General features: G+C 30.3%; 1 protein-coding gene across 3 annotated transcripts in view; it reads left to right on the forward strand.

The window, feature by feature from the left end:
- Positions 1–418: 418 nt before the first annotated feature.
- The window catches only part of LOC140962904 (heat stress transcription factor A-2c-like), a 40,531-nt gene continuing 18,336 nt past the window's right edge, over positions 419–22,613 (forward strand). Inside the window, exons 1-3 of one of the 3 annotated variants that reach the window (XM_073422003.1) lie at positions 419–663; positions 752–1,035; positions 19,362–20,187. In XM_073422003.1, the coding sequence (XP_073278104.1) occupies positions 757–1,035; positions 19,362–20,187 (1,105 nt within the window). In that variant the 5' untranslated portion in view covers positions 419–663; positions 752–756. Of the gene's footprint in view, positions 1,036–17,632; positions 18,255–19,361; positions 20,188–22,613 lie in introns of those variants that run through there. The other 2 variants (XM_073421987.1, XM_073421996.1) reach the window with 2 other exon arrangements.

Consider the following 22,613-nt stretch of genomic DNA (forward strand, 5'->3'; position numbering starts at 1 on the left):
GCCGCGTGTAACATGTAGCTAGTTGGCATTAATTTTGTAATAATCGCGGAATTATTATTGATTTAAATATTTAAAGTTTATATTTTATCTCACATAATTTTTTTTTAAAATTTAATACTGATAATGGAATTTATCATGAAGACAGTATCGAATATTTTGAACTAAACCCTTCTTCTTGTAGATTTGTAAAGTTATAATATATTTAATAGTAATTTTACACTCAATTTTTTAATTGTAATATATATATATATATATATATATATTAAAAAGTTATATTTTTATAAATTAAAATATGGATTAAAACATGTATACATCATAATTACATAATCAAGTTTTACACCTGTTTAAAGCATTCAACAATTGCCTTGATATAATCTGTATAATAATGCATGTTGTCATTAAATAATTAATCACCTTACTCTATTTAAATCTTCTCTTCATTTTCCTAGAACGTACCCCCACTTCATTTCCTCTGCTGATAATTGTTCCATATATATGTATTTTTTTGCCGAGAATACGAGTGATTGAATCCCTTCAATTTTCTTGTAGGAGAAAACAAAGAAAGATGGGATTGTTTCATCTTGTTATTCTTAGAAATCTTCTCTTAGAATCCTATTTATCCTCTAGATTTGACCCAAAAAAACCCAGAAAAAACTAAGAAAGGCTAGCTAGTTTTTCCCTAGAAAATCTATATGATTACTAGTCTTATCATATCGAAAAATCTCTAACAAAATCATGGGTTTCTCTACAGGTTTCATGAAGGAGGAGTTTGTTGGATCAAGTTCTTCACAATATTGGAATAACGAGGAGCTGATCCCTCAGCCGTTGGAGGCTGTACTGGAGACGGGGCCGCCGCCATTTATCTGTAAAACCTATGATTTTGTCGACGATCCAAGTACGAATGAATTGGTTTCGTGGAGTCCAGGTAACAATAGTTTTGTTGTTAGGGATCCTCAAAAGTTTGCAACCAATATTCTTCCCAAGCACTTCAAGCACAATAATTTCTCAAGTTTTGTGAGGCAGCTCAACACTTATGTGAGGAATATTCTTTCGTTTTTTTCCCAATTCATTACATAACGTATTTTTATTCGAAAAACAATTCTTGGTTCTTCTGGTTCAGTATAAAGCTTTTTAAAATATTCAAGTATATGGGACATTGAAGAAGTATAAGTATTTAACGGGATCCTTTATATGTGCTCGTTATATTCTTTTTACAGTTAATACAAGTTTCTGAGATTCAAGTTATCAAAAATCATTTCGATCGTCATGGCTTGTAAGTCATCTGAATTCTGGGCTTGGGGCTAGATGCCGTGTTCGAGACCAATATATCTTGTTATAGTCAATATAACAGTACTTATAATAATTAAGTTGTGTAGTGTTAGTATAAGTTTTTGTGATTCAAGTTCTCAAAAATCATTTCGATCATCACGGCCGGTAGGTAACTCATCTGGATTCAAGTCCTGAGTTTGGGACGAGGTGTCGTGTTCGAAACCAACAAATCTTGTTATAGTTAATACAAGAGTACTTATAATAAGTTGTGTAGGTTGCTTTGTGTTAGTATAAGTTTCTGTGATTCAAGTTTTCAGAAATCATTTAGATCGTCATGTCTTTAACTCATCTGGATTCAGGGTCCCAAGTTTGGGACGAGGTGCGCGCCATGTTCAAGACCCATAAACCCCTTCTCCAATTCGGAAAAAAACTCATTTCGATCTGCAAGTACTGTCTAATTAGTCAACTCCGATTACTGGAAACATAATTTTGAGAAGAGAATGTCCCTGATGCTTAGAGTTTTTATCAAATACTGCATTTTATACTGAAAAGAATNAAAAAATCTTCTCAAAAGAAGGTGGCCGATTTTTCTTTCTTTGGAGGAGTGGTTTTCCGAAAAAATGATTGTTGTAGGCTAGGGTTATGACTTGCAACCCCTATTTATAAATAAGTCATAGCCTAATTACATAATTAACATTAATGGGCTTGATTTGATTAATTGAGCTAGTCCAACTAATTTAATTAATTTAATCAAGGTCCATTAAAATTTTAATTAATTATTATGTTGGACTTGTACTCCTATAAGCCCATTAAACATATTACCCACAATATTTAATTTATCAATTAATCAACTCAACTTTTGAGCTTAATAAATTAAATACATTATAAATTCAACATTTGAATTTATTGTTTAAATTGAATTTATTGTTTAAATTATAAATTCAACTACTTGAATTTTCATCACCTCCAAAATTTAATATTTAATAAACCCAACATTTGAGTTTAATAAATTAAATTCTCAAATTTTATAAATTCAACTCTTTGAATTTATTCTCTCAAAATTTAATTATCATAAATTCAACTCCTTGAATTTACTATATAATATAAATTCAACTTCTTGAATTTATTATCTCAACGGGAACAAACGATCCAGTGCTTGTGTGACCCTCAATGGTTCAGGGATACAGCTAGCCGTGGGTTCACAACTCTTTGTGATTCAGGACATAATTCCTTATTCGGGCTTACCCTAGTTAGCCCCATTCTTTTCATCAACACTTTGATCAAGAATGTCAGAACTCATTTCTGATTGCACCCATCGGATCATGGTAAGAGCGTCTAGTAGCATCGCCCCATGATCCCCTAGGTATCACTGATAGTGTCTGCAAGAACCAGTCAATTATGATTAACGTACAGTACGGTCCCTTCATCTCATATATCCCTATCGAATCTGCAACCATTAGTTCATCGAGGGTTGCATATTAATTCGATAACTATGTGACACATATAATAGTGGCATCGCGTGTACTATTTGGAAAACTCCTTCTCCAACGTACATCTCATACTCTGGCCAGAGATTCCATGCACTATTATTACTTCAGATCACATAGGATATCTACACCCGTAGGTGAGCGATGAATCCCCGACTACAACGCACTGTCTCCTATATGTGTCGCAACTATACCCAACCTCCCCACCTGATGACTNTTTTAAAAAATTCAAACCGAATTGCCATATGCGGTCGGTTAGTATTTTAAAAAAAGAATAGAGGTTTTACATATAGAATTAGACTTACGGTTTTGAGCGGTTTCAGACTGTTACGGTCGGTTTACGAATTTTTTTAATAAAAAATATTAGAACATATATTATAATTTATTTCAAATCAACAACAATATAGTGTCTTCAAATATAAAATATAGTTCAAATCATAAAAAGATAAAACTAAATAATTCAAAACTAAGTTAATAATTTAACAACTCAACACAGTCACAAAAAAATGACATTTACATTATTTTATCTTTTTTTTTACTTTCAAACTTCAAACAAAATGTTGTGGTAAAAGAAATAAATACTCTAATAATAGACTAATATGAAGAATAATTAAAAAAAATAATTTTTATTTGTAGGAGTAATAATTTTGAAAAGAGTTGAGATATAATGAATGCCGACTTCTTTAATTGAATATGTTGTTTACAAATGATTGTAATCTTATGCCAAATATTTTTGCAACGGTTTAGTCGGTGCGGTTTGGTGCAGTACTTGACCAAAGAAATAACCGAACCGCGTATGCGATGCGGTTTATGATTACTATTTTTAATCACGGTTTTTATAAAATATTAGAAAAAACGGTGCGGTGCAATTCGGTTCGGACGGTTAATAAAAAAATTTGATCACTCCTAGGTTTTGGTTAGTTTCAATATTTTAAGTTTTAATTTTCATTTATTTTGATTAAATCGTTGATGTGACATCATATATGTCAACAATATTTGATGCTAAATCAAATATTTTGATGTTGTGTCAGAATTTTCTAGTGTAACGTCAACAATACAATGACATTGAACCTAAAGTAAAAGAAAAAATCAAAGTTAGTGCCCCGAAACCAAATTTTAAAAATCTAGTCCATTAAATTCCAAAAATAAAAAGTTAATCGATAAAAATGTTATTTTCCTTAACTTAGAATGTAAATTTTTTTATTATATGATTTGTGATGGATCGTTTAAAATTTAATATTATTTATGGTTGTATTTGGAAAAAATTTGATTTAAAAACAAAAATTTTATTTGAAGTACTATTTGAATTGTAGTTTTCAATTGTCACAGATGTTGAATGTATTAATATGTCTATTTGAAATCCTTAGTAATTATTATTAAATTCTTTTTAATTAAATTTAACCGAACATTTATAATATATTTGAAATATTAATGAATCCAAATGCTTCTTTCATGCAGCTAAAACTTCATTTTTTAGGTCTTGCATGTATAGGTAGGGTTGCGAGACTATTCACACGTTGGGCCCTTTTTCTATTAGAAAACTCAAGTTTGCCTTTTATCTCTTTGATCATGGAAATTAGCCGTGTAACTATTTAAACATTAACAATTTTGTCCTTTTTCTATTTAAATATCAAATTTCGCATTGTGTGTTTTTAATGATTTTCGATTTTTAAAATGATAACTATTTAAATTCAAAACTGTCAAATTAATTTTATTTGCAAGCACGTAACAATTTTAAGTTCAACATTAGAAGGATAAAATATTCCTTAATAAATTTCTTCTTTGTCGATAATATTGATATATTTAAATATGAAATTTTGACTTTCTAAACTAATTAGATTTTCCTCGTGTAGTTGTTTTTGTTCGATAATATTATGAAAAGTTCTCTAGATATTTTATTACTATTCAATAAAATTCTTTTTCCTTATAAAACTCTTTGTTTCCTAATTGTGCAGGACTCGCCACGAGGAATCAAATATAGGGAAAAAGTAAAAGAAATAAGAGAGAACAAGAGAGCATTAGAGATACAGAGAGAGGACTGTGTGTAACGTTCGTTGTTGTTTGTCGAGGCATGCAAAGAAACTGAGAAGTGAAGATTTCACGTGAATAACTCACGCTGGTTTTGCTGTGTTACTATAAGGTGTTGAATTGCAGACAACACTCGTGCAAAGTATTGGTCGAAGAGCTATGCATGGCTCCGGGTTTTCGGCAATACAATCAGTGTATATGTGGTTTTGTAATTGTTTATTTGGGATACACTTTACTTCCTTGACCTATTAAAGAAGATTGTTTTTCGTAGTTTCTCTAGTATTAATTTTGTAAACTATTTACAATTTTCTAGTGATTCTTTTGCTCTGAGGCACCGCACAAATTTTATATTTGTGCATGATTTATTATGTCTTGTTTTAATCTTAAAACTTTATTTGTGTGATAGATGTTATAACACCTGGACACAACACCTAAATCTAATACACACAATCTAATCAATTTTTGTCCTTTTATGTTAAATAAATCAACTCTCAAACATAACTTAAAATTAGCAGTGTATCTATTATTATTATTTTTTAAATTCATGTATTCATCAATAGAATATTAAAAATTGGTTGCAAAAAAGTCGAGGTACATATGTATGTATGGTAAGAAGCACGCATAGTTGAGCTACAGATTTTTGTATCAAGATCCTTTGCTGTGGGTTCCTCACAGCAGATGGTGCTATGGATTTTGTCCACAACACAATTTAAATAAAAACTTATTTTTTTAAAAAATTGGTATTTTATATTTTAATTATTTCAAAATCAAAATTATATTTTTTATTATATTAAAATATGTGATTAATAATCTAATTTAAAGTTACAATTTTATTTTTGGTTACAAATATATATTGTGGGGTAAAATGAAGTCTCTCTTATTAATTTTTCTTTTATAATTTTTTCAACTCTTTTTTTTAAAAAAATTTAATAAAAATTTAATTTTTTTTGTTACAAATATGTGATTCCGAACGAACAAGAAAAAACGACGGTACATTCAATTTTTTTTAATATTATAGTTCTTTTAAAAAAAAACTATTTTCTCCTTTTTTTTATCTTCTTAATTTTTTATTTAGAAGTTAAATTTTTATTAATTACATATTTGTAACAAAAATAAAATTAACGTCTAAATACAGAAAATATATATATATATATTTTTAGGGATATATGAAATAATCCAATTAAAAAAATGCAAAAAAAATTTTAAAAAGTTGAACCTATCGAACAATTAAAAATAATACCAAAAAACTGAGACGACATAAAAAAAATTATATTGTATAATTTTTTTTTGTTCAAACTCTTAGTCTTTTTTTTAATTTTTTTTACGTTTTTTTTTTAAATTGGATTATTTCTTAAATCTCTAAGAAAGGAAAAAATATTTTTTGTATTTAAAACTTTAAAAAGGAATGAGAAAAATTAACAATAAAAAAGGAGAAAATAGTTTTTCAAAAAAATTAGAATATAAAAAAGCTATCATTTTTTAAATAGTGTTGTGGACAAAATCCATAGCACCATAGAGGATCTTGATCCCAGATTCTTCAATCTGATCAATATGACTTAGTTGTATTCATTCACTATGATGCAGATAATGCAATAGTCAATGCTTGGAGTTCTTGGTGAAAGGGGGTTGACGATGTCGAATAAAGAAACTAAATTAACCCAACTATCCATCATATCTCATTCAAGATGGAAACGATGTGTTTTTCAGGATAAACGGAATCATGCACACTCATATGGGGGCTTGTGAATGATTCTTGTGTACACCAATATGTGCATTTCTACTCATTTGAGTTCATGTTATCAGATTTTGAGGAGAGGAAACTTAAGACAAGCTGGCAATGGACGATGGAGGTGATCATGAGGTCACTACAACAATTTTTTTTTTTTGCAGCACGTAGATCATTTTCATAGCGCGCATTGCACGTTGCACAACAAAAAGCTGTTGAAAGTCATAGGTTATTGATAACGTGCATCCACGTCGCAGAAAATAAAATCAACACTACACAATGTACTTTCCGGAATCAACAATGTCCAATGCATGCTGCGGAAAGAAAATAAACATCGAGCAATGCACACTTCGTTAAAGACAATATACAACATGCAATGCACGTCGTGGAAAAGAAAATCAACAGCGATATGAAATCAACAAAAATTGATTTTTGCAATGCACAATCGGCTTTCCGTAGCGCACATTGCACGCTGTACAACTAAAAGCTGTTGAAAGTCATAGGTCATTGAGAGTCCCTAATGAACGTCGCAGGAAAAAAAATCAAAAACGCATAATGCAAGTTGAGGAAAAGACAATGGACAGTGCCTAATGCATGTCACAAAAAAGAAAATCAACAACGCACAATACACACTGCAAAAAAGAAAATTAACAACGCAGTACATACTGTGGACAAGAAAGGACATTTCATCGCCGATTGTCCTAAGGATAAGAAAGCTAAATCAAGGAAACATAAAGAGTTCAAAAAAGAATACAAAATTTCAAAAAGGAAATAAAAGTTGTGGTTGATGAAGAAAACAAAAACAAATGGGCCGATTCAGATTCTGAGTCTTATGGCTTAGAAAGCCAATCAAGTGACAATGACGATGAGAAAGTCTAATGCCTGATATATGGCTGATGCTGATATGGAAAAAATGGAAAATGATGAGTTATTTAACTTTTACTATGAAGAATTTACATGTAATGATCTTATTATATATAGCATTGAATGATGTGATAGAAGAGTACCCGAAGCTACACAATCATTCGAAGAAATCAAAACTGAAAACAGAAGCCCGATCGACCAAATCAATAAGTCTGATTGCTTACAAAACGATAATTGTGAGGGTCTTAAGGCTAAGACGCACTACAAGAAAAATCGTATTTAACAACACATCAAAGACAACGGTTTTAACAAAAACCGTTGTCTTTTTACTTTTAACAACGGTTTTAACAAAAACCGTTGTCGTAGCCTAAAAAATCCGCTCAAAGACAACAGTTTCTTTAAAACCGTTGTCTTTGATATATCTACGACAACGGTTTTTAAAATCCGTTGTTACGACAACGGTTTTTAAACTGTTGTCTATTAGCGTTTTTCTTCAAGCTACGACAACGGTTTGTAAAAAACCGTTGTCTTTCAACTAGTTTTTCTACAAATTTTGTTGTCAATATTAGATTTTGCGACGGTTTAAGTAAAATCTGTCGCTAAAATTAGCAACGGTTACACTATACCGTCGCTAATTTAAATATTGCGACGGTTTAAGTATACCCGTCGCTAAAATTAGCGACGGTTTTAAGTAAAACTGTCGCCGATGTAGATATAGCGACGAATTTACGAGAACAGTCGCTAAATTTAGCGACGGTTTTTGTATAACTGTCGCTAAATTTAGCGACCGTTTCGGTAAACCGTCGCCGATCTATAATTAACGACAGTTTATATTTAACCGTCGCTATATTTAGCGACGGTTTATTGTAACCGTTGCTAAATAAAGCGACAGTTCTTGTAAAAGCGTCGCTAATTTTAAATCGAGTTAAAAAAATAACCGTCGCTAATTACGACGGTTTAAGTCAAAACCGTCGCAAACTGTCTATAAATACCCCCACCCTCAGTCTATTTTCTACCATACAACTTCACAACACTTAAAATTTTTCTCCCTTACACAATTTTAATTTCGTTTTTATCTTTAAATTTTAATAAATTTTTAAAATCAAGAATATAGTATTTTCGACTGTAAATCAAGAATATAATTAGCATTGTTAGTTTTTTTTGTATATTTATTAAAATATTAAAAGTGAAATTTTTTTTTATTTTACTGAAAAAAATAGCGACGGAAAGCATAAGAAACAGTCGCTAATATTAGCGACGAAATTTAAAAAATATCGTCGCTAAATTTAGCGACGGTGTGTAAAACCGTCGCTCTTTAGCGACTATTTTAATTACGACCGTCGCTAATTTTAGCGACGGTTAACGATGATTTCCGCCGTAAATTAAACAACCGTCGCTTATTGTAACTACCACAACAATCCAAAACCGTTGTCTTTTAGCGAATTCTTTAACCACAGGACCTTTAACAACGGTTTTATATACCTACGACAACGGCTTTTCACCGTCATCTTTAGACGTCTACGAAAACGGTTTTTCACCGTTGTCTTTGAGCACACCCTTTAACCACAGGGCTTCTAACAACGGTTTTAAAAGGCCTACAACAACGGGGAAAAACCGTTGTCGTAGGCCTTTTTTCTTGTAGTGACGATTAAGCTGAAGACATATAATGAAATGGTAAATGCAAATGACCATATGCTACTGAACGAAAACAAGAAGTTGGCTTTACTGGTAAATGCATGAAATAAGTCTTTTGTTTCAATAAAAAAATATGCAATAGTTACAAAAGTAATCTGGTGACAAAAATGGTTTAGGATTTAACAATAATGGAAGTACATCTTCTGAAACCAGTACTCAATTGTATCTAGAAACATTCAAAGGGAAAGACATTCATTTTACCAGATCTAGTACAACATATGAATTTAAGGAACTTGAAATTCAAGTTGAAAAGTCAGTAAATCAGATAAACAGCAGTAGACACTTTGTATTTGGTTATGCTCAGCCTGAGAGAAAAGTTTTTTCCAGCAAACTAGACCCATTAAATAGTCAGTCTCAGCAAAGCATGTCTCAATGAAGGGCAAACATCATCGATTCCAGATTTGTTGACGAGTTCAGAAGAGATACAGACTGAACGACGAGAAAAACATATTGGAGCAACGTGATAGGATGAATTATGATGGAAATTATTTTAGATCCTCTAATGCACACACTCTTTTGGACATATATTGTTCACGACATGTTATTCCAGTACAAATGTGGGTCCTTAGGGTACTAATGCAGTTTAGACTTAAATAAATTGGATATAAGTTAATAACATCTGTTTATGCAGGAAGAAAAGGATATTGTTGATGTCAGTAGCTACATTTAGTACTTAGATAGTGAATGTTCAAAGCAAATGACATGTCAAGATAAACTACTATTACAAGTCTCTGAATATAGAGGATCAGGAATAATTTTTGGAGACAACTCAAATGATAAGATCATGGGGTAAATGTAAGATTATTCATGATAATATTGTTATTAAACATGTTTTATTGGCTGATAATTTGTATTACAATATGATCAGTATTAGTCAATTATGTGATAGTTGATATTCAGTAGAGTTTCACAAAAACACGTACACAGTAAAAAAAATGCTAATGATGATACATTTCTGATTGGAACAAGAAATGATAATATATATAAAATTGATTAGAAACATGGTCAACTTGAACATCATAATTTTTTCATTGGTTTTAACGAAGACAAACATTAGCAAAGATCACAAAAGTGCTCAAATGATCAAGTTTCTGAAATGTGCTCAAAATTAAAAGTCTTTTATGATTACCAAAAGTCAAATTGACCGCGGTATTGAATTTGCTATCAAAACTCTTGAGATCTATTTAAATGAATGTGGAATCAGACACGAGTATTCTGCAATGAGAACTCCTCAACAAAATGGGTTGTTGGAGAAGAAACATGAATTTAAAAGAAGCTACGAGAACAATGCTAGCCGATTCAAACATTTCTCAATGTCTTTTTTGTAAAAGAAGCAAAAAACTCATGCTATACTCAAAACAAAACAATGTTGTAAACAAAAAGCTGGTAAAACTCTATATGAAATTTGGAATAGTGTGCAACCTATTATTTACTTTCACGTATTTGGATACAAATGTTTTATTCATAATAATAATAAATCTTATTTATATGTTTTTGATGTTAAGTCTGATGTTGGTTTGTTTTAGGGATATTCTCATATCAGTAAAGTATTTAGAATATTTTAAAAAAAGAAACTAAATGTGGGAGAAACACTTAATGCAGTCTTTGATGAATCAATTGATACACCTTTACAATGTAATCTAAATGATTTGAGTAATAGAATGTAAATCATTCATTTAGGCTTACAGTACAATGATGATGAAGTAATTATTCCAAAAGATCTCATCAATCTTTTGAACCATAAGTACCTGATCTAGAACCAGAACGACAGATAAGTAGAGAGAAAAACAATGAAGAAGAGAATGACATTGATCAAGAACCCCTTACTAAAGTTCTAGTACATACTAATGTTTCCTTCAACTAGCTGAGGATATGAGTAAAACTCACCTTCTTTCGTGGTAATATGTAACCTTTCAGCCCTTCTTAGAACTAGAATGCAAATGATGAATGGATATATGTATGTTGCTTTCATATCTCAACTTGAACCTAAGAAGATAGATGATGTCGTTGTTGATCTTAGTTGGATAGAAGCTATGCAGTAAGAAGTAAATCAGTTTGATATAAACAAAGTATGAAACTTAGACCTAATTATCGATTTGATATTGGAATCATATGAGTTTATAGGAATAAACTGAATGAAAATGGACTAATAATAAGAAATAAGAAAAGATTAATAGTACAAGAGTTTAGAGAAGAAGAAGGAATAGACTTTGCTGAAATATTTGCTGCATTTCTAGATAAGAAGTCATTAAAATATTTCTTATTTATGCTGTTTTTATGAACTTTAAGGTATGTAAAATGGATGTGAAAAGTGTATTATTGAATAACCTATTGTAAGAACAAGTTTATGTTGAACAACCTCCTGGATTTATTGATCATACACTGCCTAATCATGTATTCAAGTTAAATAAGGTTTTGTATGACTTGAAACAATCACCTAGAACATGATATAATATTTTATCTCAATTTTTAATTGATCATGATTTTAATATAAGCTCTATGGATAAAACTCTGTTTAAATTTGTGAAAAATGAGTATTCATTACCTGTGATATACAAAAGAATTACTGAACAAATTTGGCATGACAACATACTTTGCTACAACAACTCTCATGAGTTCATCAACTAAATCAGACAAATGTAAAGAACCATGTATCAATGTCTAATAGGTTCACTGCTATATCTAACTGCATGTAGATATGATATTATATTTTTTTGTGTATTCATGCAAGATTTCAGCCTAATCATAAGCAATAACATTATCTTGCTTCAAAACGTATAATAAATGTCTGAAAAAATTCAAAATGTCGGCTTATGTTATCCCAAAAATTCAATGTTTAATTTTATTAGATATTCAAATGTTGACCGTACAATGTGTAATATTGACAAGAAAAATACCATTGGCTCTTGTAAATTTCTTGGTCAGATTGAATTCATGGTTCAGTAAGAAACAAACTTTCATTGCTACATCAACAACATAAGTTGAATATTTGGATGCTATAAGTAGTTGTTTTCAAATTTTATGGATTCAGCAACAAATAATATATAGATTATAGAGCAGATGTCTAGATCATCCATTTTATCCCCCTAACTGAACATCAAGAAATCCAAGGTTCTAATGCTACTGCTATGGAAGAAGATGCTCAAAGAACCTCACATGTTCAAGAACTGTTCCCTTCACCATCTCCAGACCTTCTGCTTATCTAACTGGTTATTGTTCCTCTGATTTCTTAAAATCCAGGTGCCCTGTTTATTCATCCAGAAGAGACTCCTGAAGCTATTGCTGCAAATGTTAAAGCTTTTTGAGATATATTTTTGAGACAACTAGATTAGTATGGTCATGAATTTGAGTTAGTTCCTCGAATTGAATCAAAATTAGCTGATCTTGAACATCACTACCAGACTCTTGAACTTCTGATCAAAGAGACCAAATATAGTGTCTTTGACGGCTTCACCTCATTTGAAAAATTCAGAGCCAATTTTTTTTAGTATGTGGAGACCCTTAAGAATGATTTTCTCACCCTCCACATATATTTTCTTCAATACAAGACCAATCTTATGGATTCTCAGTCTACTATTGTTATCAATCGGAATAAATTATTAGACAATCAGCAAAAGAGTCATCTTGAACTTTATGAAAAGATAGATAATGTGCAATCCTCCTTTACTACACAAATTTATGAACTTTTTGAATATATTTAGGAGGTTGGTGCCAAAAAAGGGAAAGACCTGAGAGCTCAAATGCAAAAAATCAGACAGACAAGATAATCCAGCGGAAGCTTGAGATGTTTGTAAAGTTCAAGAAAACTTTCGTATTTCTAATTTTTTTATGAAATGTTGAATTCTATTTGAATTTGTATTGAATATGTTTTATTTGAAGTTGTTATTTTCCGAGTACTCGCATCCCCAAAAAGGGCAAATTATTGGGAATTATAGCAGATAAGTAAAATTCAGTAGAAACATATTTTAGTAGACGTCTTGCAATTATCTCAGAAGACATCTCTACAGGTCACCTATTTTAGCATGGGAAGTCAGTCACTGAATTTGACTTAATATATATAGGCTCTACTAAATCTTTGTGTCAGCTGAACTCTGGAATTTTCCTTGTATGAATAAATTTAATCATCAACAATCACATGATTCAGAGAAAGTTTTGGTCATAAAAACAAATTTATTATGATCGTTTTACATTAGTTTTTCAAAAATTTATCGTCATATTACATTTCTGGAAGAAACAAATGACATCTACCATCGATTAATATTTCTGTTATGACATATGTACGATTGAATTATAGTCATTTAAATATGAAAGTTGCAATTCCTCTATAAAAGACCAAATTCAATAATCAGTATTTCCTCTACACACTCTACAAATTGCATACATATGTTATATGAGATTCAAGCTCTACTATATATTATCAAGAATACGCTTGATAAGTATATTTTAAGGATCATATGAAGATTTTCACTAAAAAGTATATCAAATATTTATTATTTCTAGTGTAAATCTTGTAACTGACAGAAATAGTTTTTATATGCAGAATTTATTCAAAAGTGTTTAAGTTGTACACCAAGAGTTTAAGTAAATAGTTGGTGAGTCCTTGTAAAGTGAATAGTTACAATCTTTGTAATTATCAAAGTCTTTTATTGAAGTTCTTATGGAAAAAGAAAAATGAGTGACGTAGAAGACATTTATCCTTTGAACTTCTACAAATAAATCTTTGTGCAATTGACTGTCTGCATTTCACTTACTTTTATTGTCTTTTGATTTATGGTCTAATGATTTTGAGAAGCTTTGTTTCACAGAGTTCATTAGGACTTTTTCAGTAGTGATTATTCAAGTTGTCGGCTACATTCAGAAGATCAAGATTTGAGCTTGACTGCTAACACCAGTTGAGATTCTCTAAGCTCAGAAGATGAAATGTTTGTAAGGCATTTATTTACTCATTCTAAATACCTCCATTGATCCTAATAATATTTTTAATGTTGATAACTGATTAAATAATTTTTTTGTAATCCCAAAATACAGCGTAACCACTAAATTCTACATTTTTTCCATTATATCTTCTAATCATATCATTTCAATTTAAAAAATAGTTAAGTTTCATTTTCAAAATTTTAAAAAAATGTATTCGACCTCCATTTTTTCTATGGATCACATATCATGTGTCACAACTGGTTATTATAAACGAGACTAAGTCTAAGACAGTCTTACATATTTATGTTTGTTAGATGAATTAACTCGATTAATATTTTTAAAAAATTAATAATTTTTATATCCGTCTTACGAATTTAAGTGATGAGTCTATCGCTAACCTTTTTTCTTTAAATACCCAAAAGCATCAATTGCCAATTTTGCTTCCGTGATTGGGCCACGTACCTCCTTTGGAAAAGTCACCATTTTTCACCTACCTCCTTTGGGAAAATCACCACTTTTCTTTAAAGAAATTCTTGTCATTTTCATAAATGCACACGTTGGTCATTTTGTCCTCTCTTATTTAATTTCTTTTTCCGGATTTGTTTTTGTGCTCTCTTATTTCCAGTATAAAACGTGTATCAAAGACAAACACGTTTTTCGAAAATCAATAGTTTTTCTCCAAATGGAGTGGACCCTTTTTCTCCCAAGTCACAATTTGTATGTTCTTGAGATGATCATTTCACAATTTTCATTCAAATTTTTTTCTTTGTATTTTTTTTTCCATGTCTTATGAAAGATATTTATAGTTTTATGGATACAATAAATCACTACTTAAAAAAATTAATTATAAATACGGGAACAGAACAAATCCTACCTCAAAAATTTTAGATTTATTTTATATTTTTTATTTTTCAGACTTTTTTTTTAAATGAATTTTTCAGACTTACTTGGTTAAAAGTTTGTTTAATCGTAAGTCCATTTCGGAATACTACGTGCCCCTCGTTTATTGACACGAAATCATCTTTATCCTCAACATTTTATATCGGGTTTCATTTATCTTTTCTGTAATGGATGGACCCAAACATGACCCTAAAAGAGGAAAAAAACATGAGATTATTTCAGCGATTTCAATTCCCCACTTTGTCTGAATATCTTTAACAATTCCCACTTGTCTAAATATCCAACAAAAGTCTGAGTACTACACACAATAATAATCTATAAAATATTATGATTCTGCCATCTCCATTGGACACTTGTCCTTTCACCACAGACATTGACCATTTTATAATTTTCATAAAAAAATAATATTAAATTTATCGCATCTTCACCACGTATAGCACATCAGAATAGTGAAAAAGGTGAAAACTATTTTGTTTGTCTCGTTGTAATTTAAATTGTTAATCAATTATTTTTTTTGTATTATTCATTTTTTTGGGAGAAAGTATTACAAAATGAAGACTTAAAGTTGCAAAAAAAATAAAAATTAAGGGACTGAGACCTAATTTTGATGATATAAATGACCATGTGATATGGGAAAAAGTTAATACAATGTTTTTATTTGGGTTCAAATAAATTTTTTTTTTCATGACTAAATTTAACTGAATGTTTTTTACAAATATAAAAAGTTTACAATGTGACAAATCAGCTCTTTGCCGTATCCGTGACAAATGAGACACGGGCAGCCCATTCATCGTAGCAAAGTGCCGCGTGTGGAGATATTAGTTGGCACTAAATTGTCGTAATTATTGCAGAATTTAATATTGGAGATTATTGCATTTAGTTTTTCGAGTCAACGATGTTATTAAACCAGAAGGAGAAAGATTTAATTTAAAAATAAGAATATTTGATCAAATATAATTTTTATGAATAATAATATTTGGCAAAAAATGCTACAAGTTATGTGTAACGTCAATGATTCGACGATTATCTTCACTGTATCAAGATGAGTCTTTACAGCGTGTTTATGTCCTCACTCACACGCACTCTACTAAACTTCTCAGGAGATCACTCATATCAGAATTGCCCCAAGTCAAGCACGCTTAATTTTGGAGTTCTTATGTGATGAGTAACTGAAAAGAAGATGCATCTTCTTGATATGAGTAGTACAAATTAAAACTTTTAAGTCCTCCTCAACTGCACAGTCTCATACCTAAACAGTTTTGGTATCCATCTCCTTCCGGTGTAAAATCGGTTCATTCATGTTCCCTTCGCCTAGAAGCATGTCAGAAGCCGCGCATTCTCCGTGCAACCTCATGGCACCGGCGATCACCCTCCACCTCTTCGGCCTGGGGCCTCACATTATGTATATTTATTTCTATGTGATTTTGGTTTTTTATGTCGTCAAATGTAGAGATGGTATACTGTACCGTACCGTATCGATAATTCTATACCGTATATCGTACCGAAAATTACGTTATAAGAAAATTCATACCGATACTGTACCGAAAATTTTGGTATATCGATTTTCGGTACACCGAAAATTTCGGTACATATAACTATCATACCGATTATACCGAACTTGTACGGTATACCGAGATTTCGGTACGGTATCGGTATATACCTTTTTATACCAAAAAAATCTTACATTTTAATATTTTTTATAAATTTATTGTTTTAAAATATTATATATTTTAAAATTTTTGTATATCGATTTTCGGTACACCGAAATTTTCGGTATACCAAAAATTCGATAAATTCGGCATTTTTGCGGTACGATAATCTCGGCATACCAAAAATTTGATATTTTTTCTCATCCCTAGTCAAATGTCAATTTTGGTTCAGTACCATCTTTTTCATATTTGCAATTTTAGTCTTTTTCAGATGTGGAGCTGATACGACGCCTTTGCGGCTGTCACATGAGGATGATATATGTGGGCAGCTCCGCATTATCACTTAAAAAAGACTAAAATTAACGAAAATTCAAAGATATAATACTAATACTAAATACTAAAACTAATAAATATATGAACTCAGGTTCATCAAAATTTATAAAATGTAATAATATTGGAGATTATTGCATGCTTCTGTATTTATCTTTTTCGGGCCACCATGGTAAACCAAAAGGAGAGAGGTATATTTAATTTAAAAATAAGAATATATAATTTATATTGTGTTTGAATTAATAGATTTAATTTAGAAAAATGATTGACGACTAGATCTCAAACGACGACAACTTGAGTGCATTTAAGATTCAAACTTTGAAGTGCGAATGATGTAAAAATTGAATACAAATAATATCAATAATTTATATATTGTGTCTAAAAAGATGTTCAAGTTGGTCGAATAGTTAAACGTTTAATTAATAGTCAAGAGTTTTATTTCTCTTACCAACACTTTCTCAAACGAACATGACAAACATGATTTGCTCAGTGTAGTTTTCCTGCCTAATATTGTTGACAAACTATTGCATTAGTTCAGTGTTATCAATACAACGAAAAATAGTGACCACGCGTTCCACTATCATTAAAAAATATTAATTTATATACTCGTACTTATTTATTTAATAAATATATGAACTCAAGCACATAAGAATTTATAAAATATAAAATATCGATAATATATAATATATATTATTATTACTTAGCCAAGTTTCTATTTATTCAAAGAATTCAATCCTTGGTTTAAAAAAATGCATGTTGCCATTAAATAATTCCACACATTTCTATTTAAATTAAATATTTTCTCCAGCTTCCCTAAAAACTAGCCTCCCCCATTTCCCATCTTCTACCAGCTGTTAATTGTTCTGTTTAAACCCTATTTGTTCTTCTTCTATTTGTTTATCCACATGTAATTGAATTCCTTCAAATTTCTCGAAGGAAAATCAAAAGGTGAAAGAGAATAATGTATCATCCCTTCTATTGTCGCATCTCTTCTTGTAGTTAATTTATTAGTATTCTTGATAATATTCTGATAAAACCCTGTCTATCTTCAAGATTTGAACGACCAGAAGAAAATAAAAATCCCAGATTATGAATTATTCCATAAATTTTGTGAAGGAGGAGTACGTTGGATCAAGCTCATTAGAGTACTGTGATAGTGAGGAACTGATTCCTCGGCCATTGGAGGCTTTGCTAGAGATTGGTCCTCCGCCATTTCTCAGCAAAACTTATGATTTTGTTGAAGATCCAAGTACAGATGAATTCGTTTCGTGGAGTCGAGGAAACAACAGTTTCATTGTTTGGGATCCTCAAAAATTTGCAATCAATATTCTTCCAAAGTACTTCAAGCACAACAATTTCTCAAGTTTTGTGAGGCAGCTTAATACTTATGTGAGTAATATTAATTCTCAGTTTTATCAATGACATTTTTTATCCAGTAATTTACAATTTTTTTCACTTTTGATCATATTATTGTTACTTGTAAATTTATATTTTTAGTTTTATAATTTACATGTTTTTTTTTATTTTTGATTTTATTATGAGAAATTTACAATTTTAATAATTTTTCCTGTATGTCTTTTTAATTTTTTGCCACATAACTTTTATGTTACTTTTATTTTTGGTTTTTTTTTCCGACATAGACGACAAACTCCAATAAAATAAAGATCAAAAATTAAAAAAAAAACATATTAATTATACTATTAAAAATAAAAATTTTTGTAACGTGATTAAAATAAAAAAATATAAATTACATGATTAGTAATAAAAATTTATTAGAAAAATAAAATTATAGGACCTATATGTAATTTGTTGGAAGATCTAGTAACTAGCTCAAAAAAGCTTCTGCAGCCTTTGATAGGGATGGATGGGATAGATGGAAGTTAGATCCAGGATTATTCCATCCTACCCCTGCAATCCATGATTTAAAATTTATTGACTAGTTTGGATAATTTAAGTCAAAATGAATGTAAAAAATCCACCTTATATCAAGTTAATTAAAATTTTAAATCACTTTCTACAAATCAAATATTTATGCAATCTTCTGGTGCATGGTGTAAATGTGATCTTTATATTTGTTCATTCTTATTATAGTTAATATAAGATTAGTACTATGTTCGAAAAAAGAAAAATATAAGACTAGTACTTCAAATTTTGCGTGCAGATTTTGTTGTATTTAATTTTTTTTTTAGGGAGTCTGTAATTTTCCATGACTAGCTAGAGTTCTAAAAATCATTCAGGTCTAGCAGTAACCAATTAGTTAACACTGCTTGCTAAAATCTTAATTTCTTCCAATGGATTATTTCTAAGTGTAGAGCTTCTTAATTAAATTGTGTTAACTGAATTTAAAAGCAAATGTCTCTATAATTAAAGTTTTCATCAAATTCTGCATTTTCTACTAAAATATTGTGATTTTAACAATAATTCACAAGATCTCTAGATATATTGTGAAATAGAGATCTTGTGAAATGTAGAGAATGAAGAAATTTGATTTTTCAGGGGTTCAGGAAGGTTGATCCAGAGAGGTGGGAGTTTGCAAATGAAGGGTTTTTAAGGGGAAAAAGCCATCTTCTAAAAAACATCATGAGAAGAAAGACACAACACTCGAGCTCCCAAACATCGAATCGAAGCCTAGGCTCGTATGCGGAGGAGGGAAGTTTTGGATTAGATGCAGAAATCGATCGTTCGAGGTGCAGCAGGCAAGTTCTGATGATGGAATTTATGAAACTTAGGCAGCAACTTCGAACGACTTCGTCATGTCTTAAAACAATGGAACAAAGGCTTAAAGGGGCAGAAATGAAGCAAAAAGAAACTACAAGTTTCTTGACAAAAGCTATACAAAACCCCACTTTCTTGCAACAAATATTGCGGCTAAAAGACAAGAAAAAAGAGCCTGAAGAAGTGATTAGCAACAAAAGGATAAGAAGAACACTGGACCAAGTCTCAAAATATGTTGATGATGCTGAAGAATTAGTTTTCAATGAAGGGGAAAATGCTAATTTGTCCACAATTTGGAGTATTGGCGGGTTTCCAGAAGTAGGCCAAGGAAGTATGGAAAATGCATGCGAATATGAACTTGGAATCGGGCAATTTGGGGAATATGGGAACTTTAATGTTAAGCTAGAGCCTCAAGAGTACGACGGTGATATTCCAAGATTTGGTGATTTGGAGCTTGAGAAATTGGCATTGAGTATGAAAAACCCTCAACTCATTATGGGGGCCCAATATTTGGAAAAGGGTGATCACACGTCAATTGACGCAGGATTTTGGGAAGATTTGATAAATGCGGGGATTGGTGAAATTGGGACACTTGGTGTTGAGGAGGGTGGACATGATTTGTCTGGGCAATGGGAGTTAATCTTAGGTTCAAACCAAAAATAAAAAAAGATCTAAATTTTTTGGGCATATTGTTTTTTTTTTTGGCTGTCTAATAGTACCATATTTTTATATATTGAATAGTATTTGATATTAGTATGGTATTTTTAGAGGTAAAACTTCATTTTACGGTCTTGTATGTGTAACACTATTCTAAAAAACATGAAAAAGAACGGTTTAAGTGCGATTGAGGACAAAGTGTGAGGAAAAAGTTTTGCTTCTAGCAAAAGTGTGAAAAAGAGGTTAACATTTTGGTTGATCATATTATGTGTGTAAAAAACGCGAAAAATTCAATTTTTTAAGTAATTTTTATTTTTAATAAAATTTAAAGTAAAGTTTAAAGTTTATTTTAAATAATTAATATTTAATAGTATAATTTTTTCAAACAAATAACCCCTAAAAATGTCGAAATAATTTTTTCATGAGCCCTTCCTTGCGACTAAGAAAAAACACTTGGCTCGATAACGATTGACAAAAAAATTTACTACTCACAATTTGTCATTTTGAAAATATTTTTTTATAACTTGAAAATTTATGTATTTATTTTTAAAATTTGTATGTTTATCTTGTTATTTAATATAGTAATTGATTTTATATAATTAAAATTAAAAGATTTTTCACGCTTAATCTCATATTAAATTTGTTTCAGCTGGAAACTTGATAGTGACGCTTCATCACGCTTCGTGTAGGGTTGTGACACTTTTCCTTTTATCTATTCAGAATGCCAAATTAGTCTTTGGATTCATTATCATTAATAAAAAAATTCCTTTTATATATATGTTTGATCTGAAAATTAGTCGATTAGCTATTCATATATTATAAATGTTAGTTCTTAAATCTTTTTGAGTATCAAAATCATAATTGTGTTTAAAGATAATCGATTTTAATAATTCTATATACTTAGTTCGAAATCAATAAATTAATATTATTTGCATGCATGTAACAACTTGAAATTTATCATAACTTGCATAAATACTGTAAGGATTATTTTGTCCGACAGATATCAATAAATAGTGAAAATATAATAATAAGAGTAAAAGTAGTAAATTTCTGTTTTGTCAGAATTAAATGTTGTGCCAGATGTTATAACATCTCGGACAACATCTTCATGCAGCGGAAATTTTTATAACACAAATTTACTTGAAATTAATCGATGGACAAAATTAAATATGCAAAAGTATAAATACTTGTGCGGTGCCTTATGGCAAAAATTAATCACTAGAAAACCAAATCGTTTACAAAAAAAAAACCTATCATTAGTGATTTTCACGAAAATCAATTTCCTCAACACTTTGAGAAAATAAAGCTTTCTAAAAACAAATAACCAGAATAAAAACTAAAACAAGAAAGCTAAAAACGTGATGCCAAAAAGAGAATCCACGAAAACGATCTTCAGCCAACTTCTTCACAGATGTTGTCTGCAGATGTTCCCAACATTCACGGCAACACGTTATTCCCACTCTTCAAACACAGCACGTCTCTTGAATAGGATTTTCTCTGAAATTATGAACGTGCACAAGTGTGTGAATTATTGACCGAGGAAGAGAGAGCTTCAATGATGTCCTTGATCTCTTATTTATAGATGTAGAATTTTATCTCCACAAAGAAACCTATATCATAAGGAAAGTAAGAGTTTTATTAGAAATAAACTCTATTTAAACATTGATATCATATCTCTTTAAATCATTACAATAAATATCATATCTACAATATCTTTATCATAAATATAATATCTAGAAAAGACAAACTCAATATTCCACATAATCTTATCAAGAATGAAATTAGATTTAAGAAAGATATTATATCACAATAAAATCTTAACATAATTATCTAGAAAGACAAAACCATAATTAAATATTAAATATCATATCAACAAGGAAGAATAATATTAGGAAAATTATATAAGATAAAAAATCATATCAATTAAATAAAGAAAATATATTTCCCTTCAATCTCCCCCTTTTTGCCTTTCTGGACAAAATCAAATCAAACTCAATTTCTCAATTAAACTCCAGTTAACTCCCCATTAATATGTGAATTTTTCTCCCCCTGAATAAAATCAAGTTAGTACGGGTGTTGTTCGAGTTGTTGGCAACACTTGAGACAACACCTGCAAAATATCATTAACAGTTCATTGAAAAGGATTACATTAGGGAAAATAGAAACATCAGGGAACCTAACAGAGCAGAACATTATCAACATCAGCATCAGCTTAAGTTTGAGTTTAAGTCTTCTCCCCCTTTTTGTCCAGAATGGACAACCAAGTTCTCGTACTAGATCAGATCAGCTTTGGTCCGTAATCACTTACCAAACTTACTGAGATAATTGTGTCCAAAATCATTTCAAAATAATTTCCAGAATTGAAACCCACATCGA

This window comes from Primulina huaijiensis, chromosome 2 (assembly GCF_012295235.1).
Source record: "Primulina huaijiensis isolate GDHJ02 chromosome 2, ASM1229523v2, whole genome shotgun sequence".
Taxonomy (NCBI): Eukaryota; Viridiplantae; Streptophyta; class Magnoliopsida; order Lamiales; family Gesneriaceae; genus Primulina; species Primulina huaijiensis.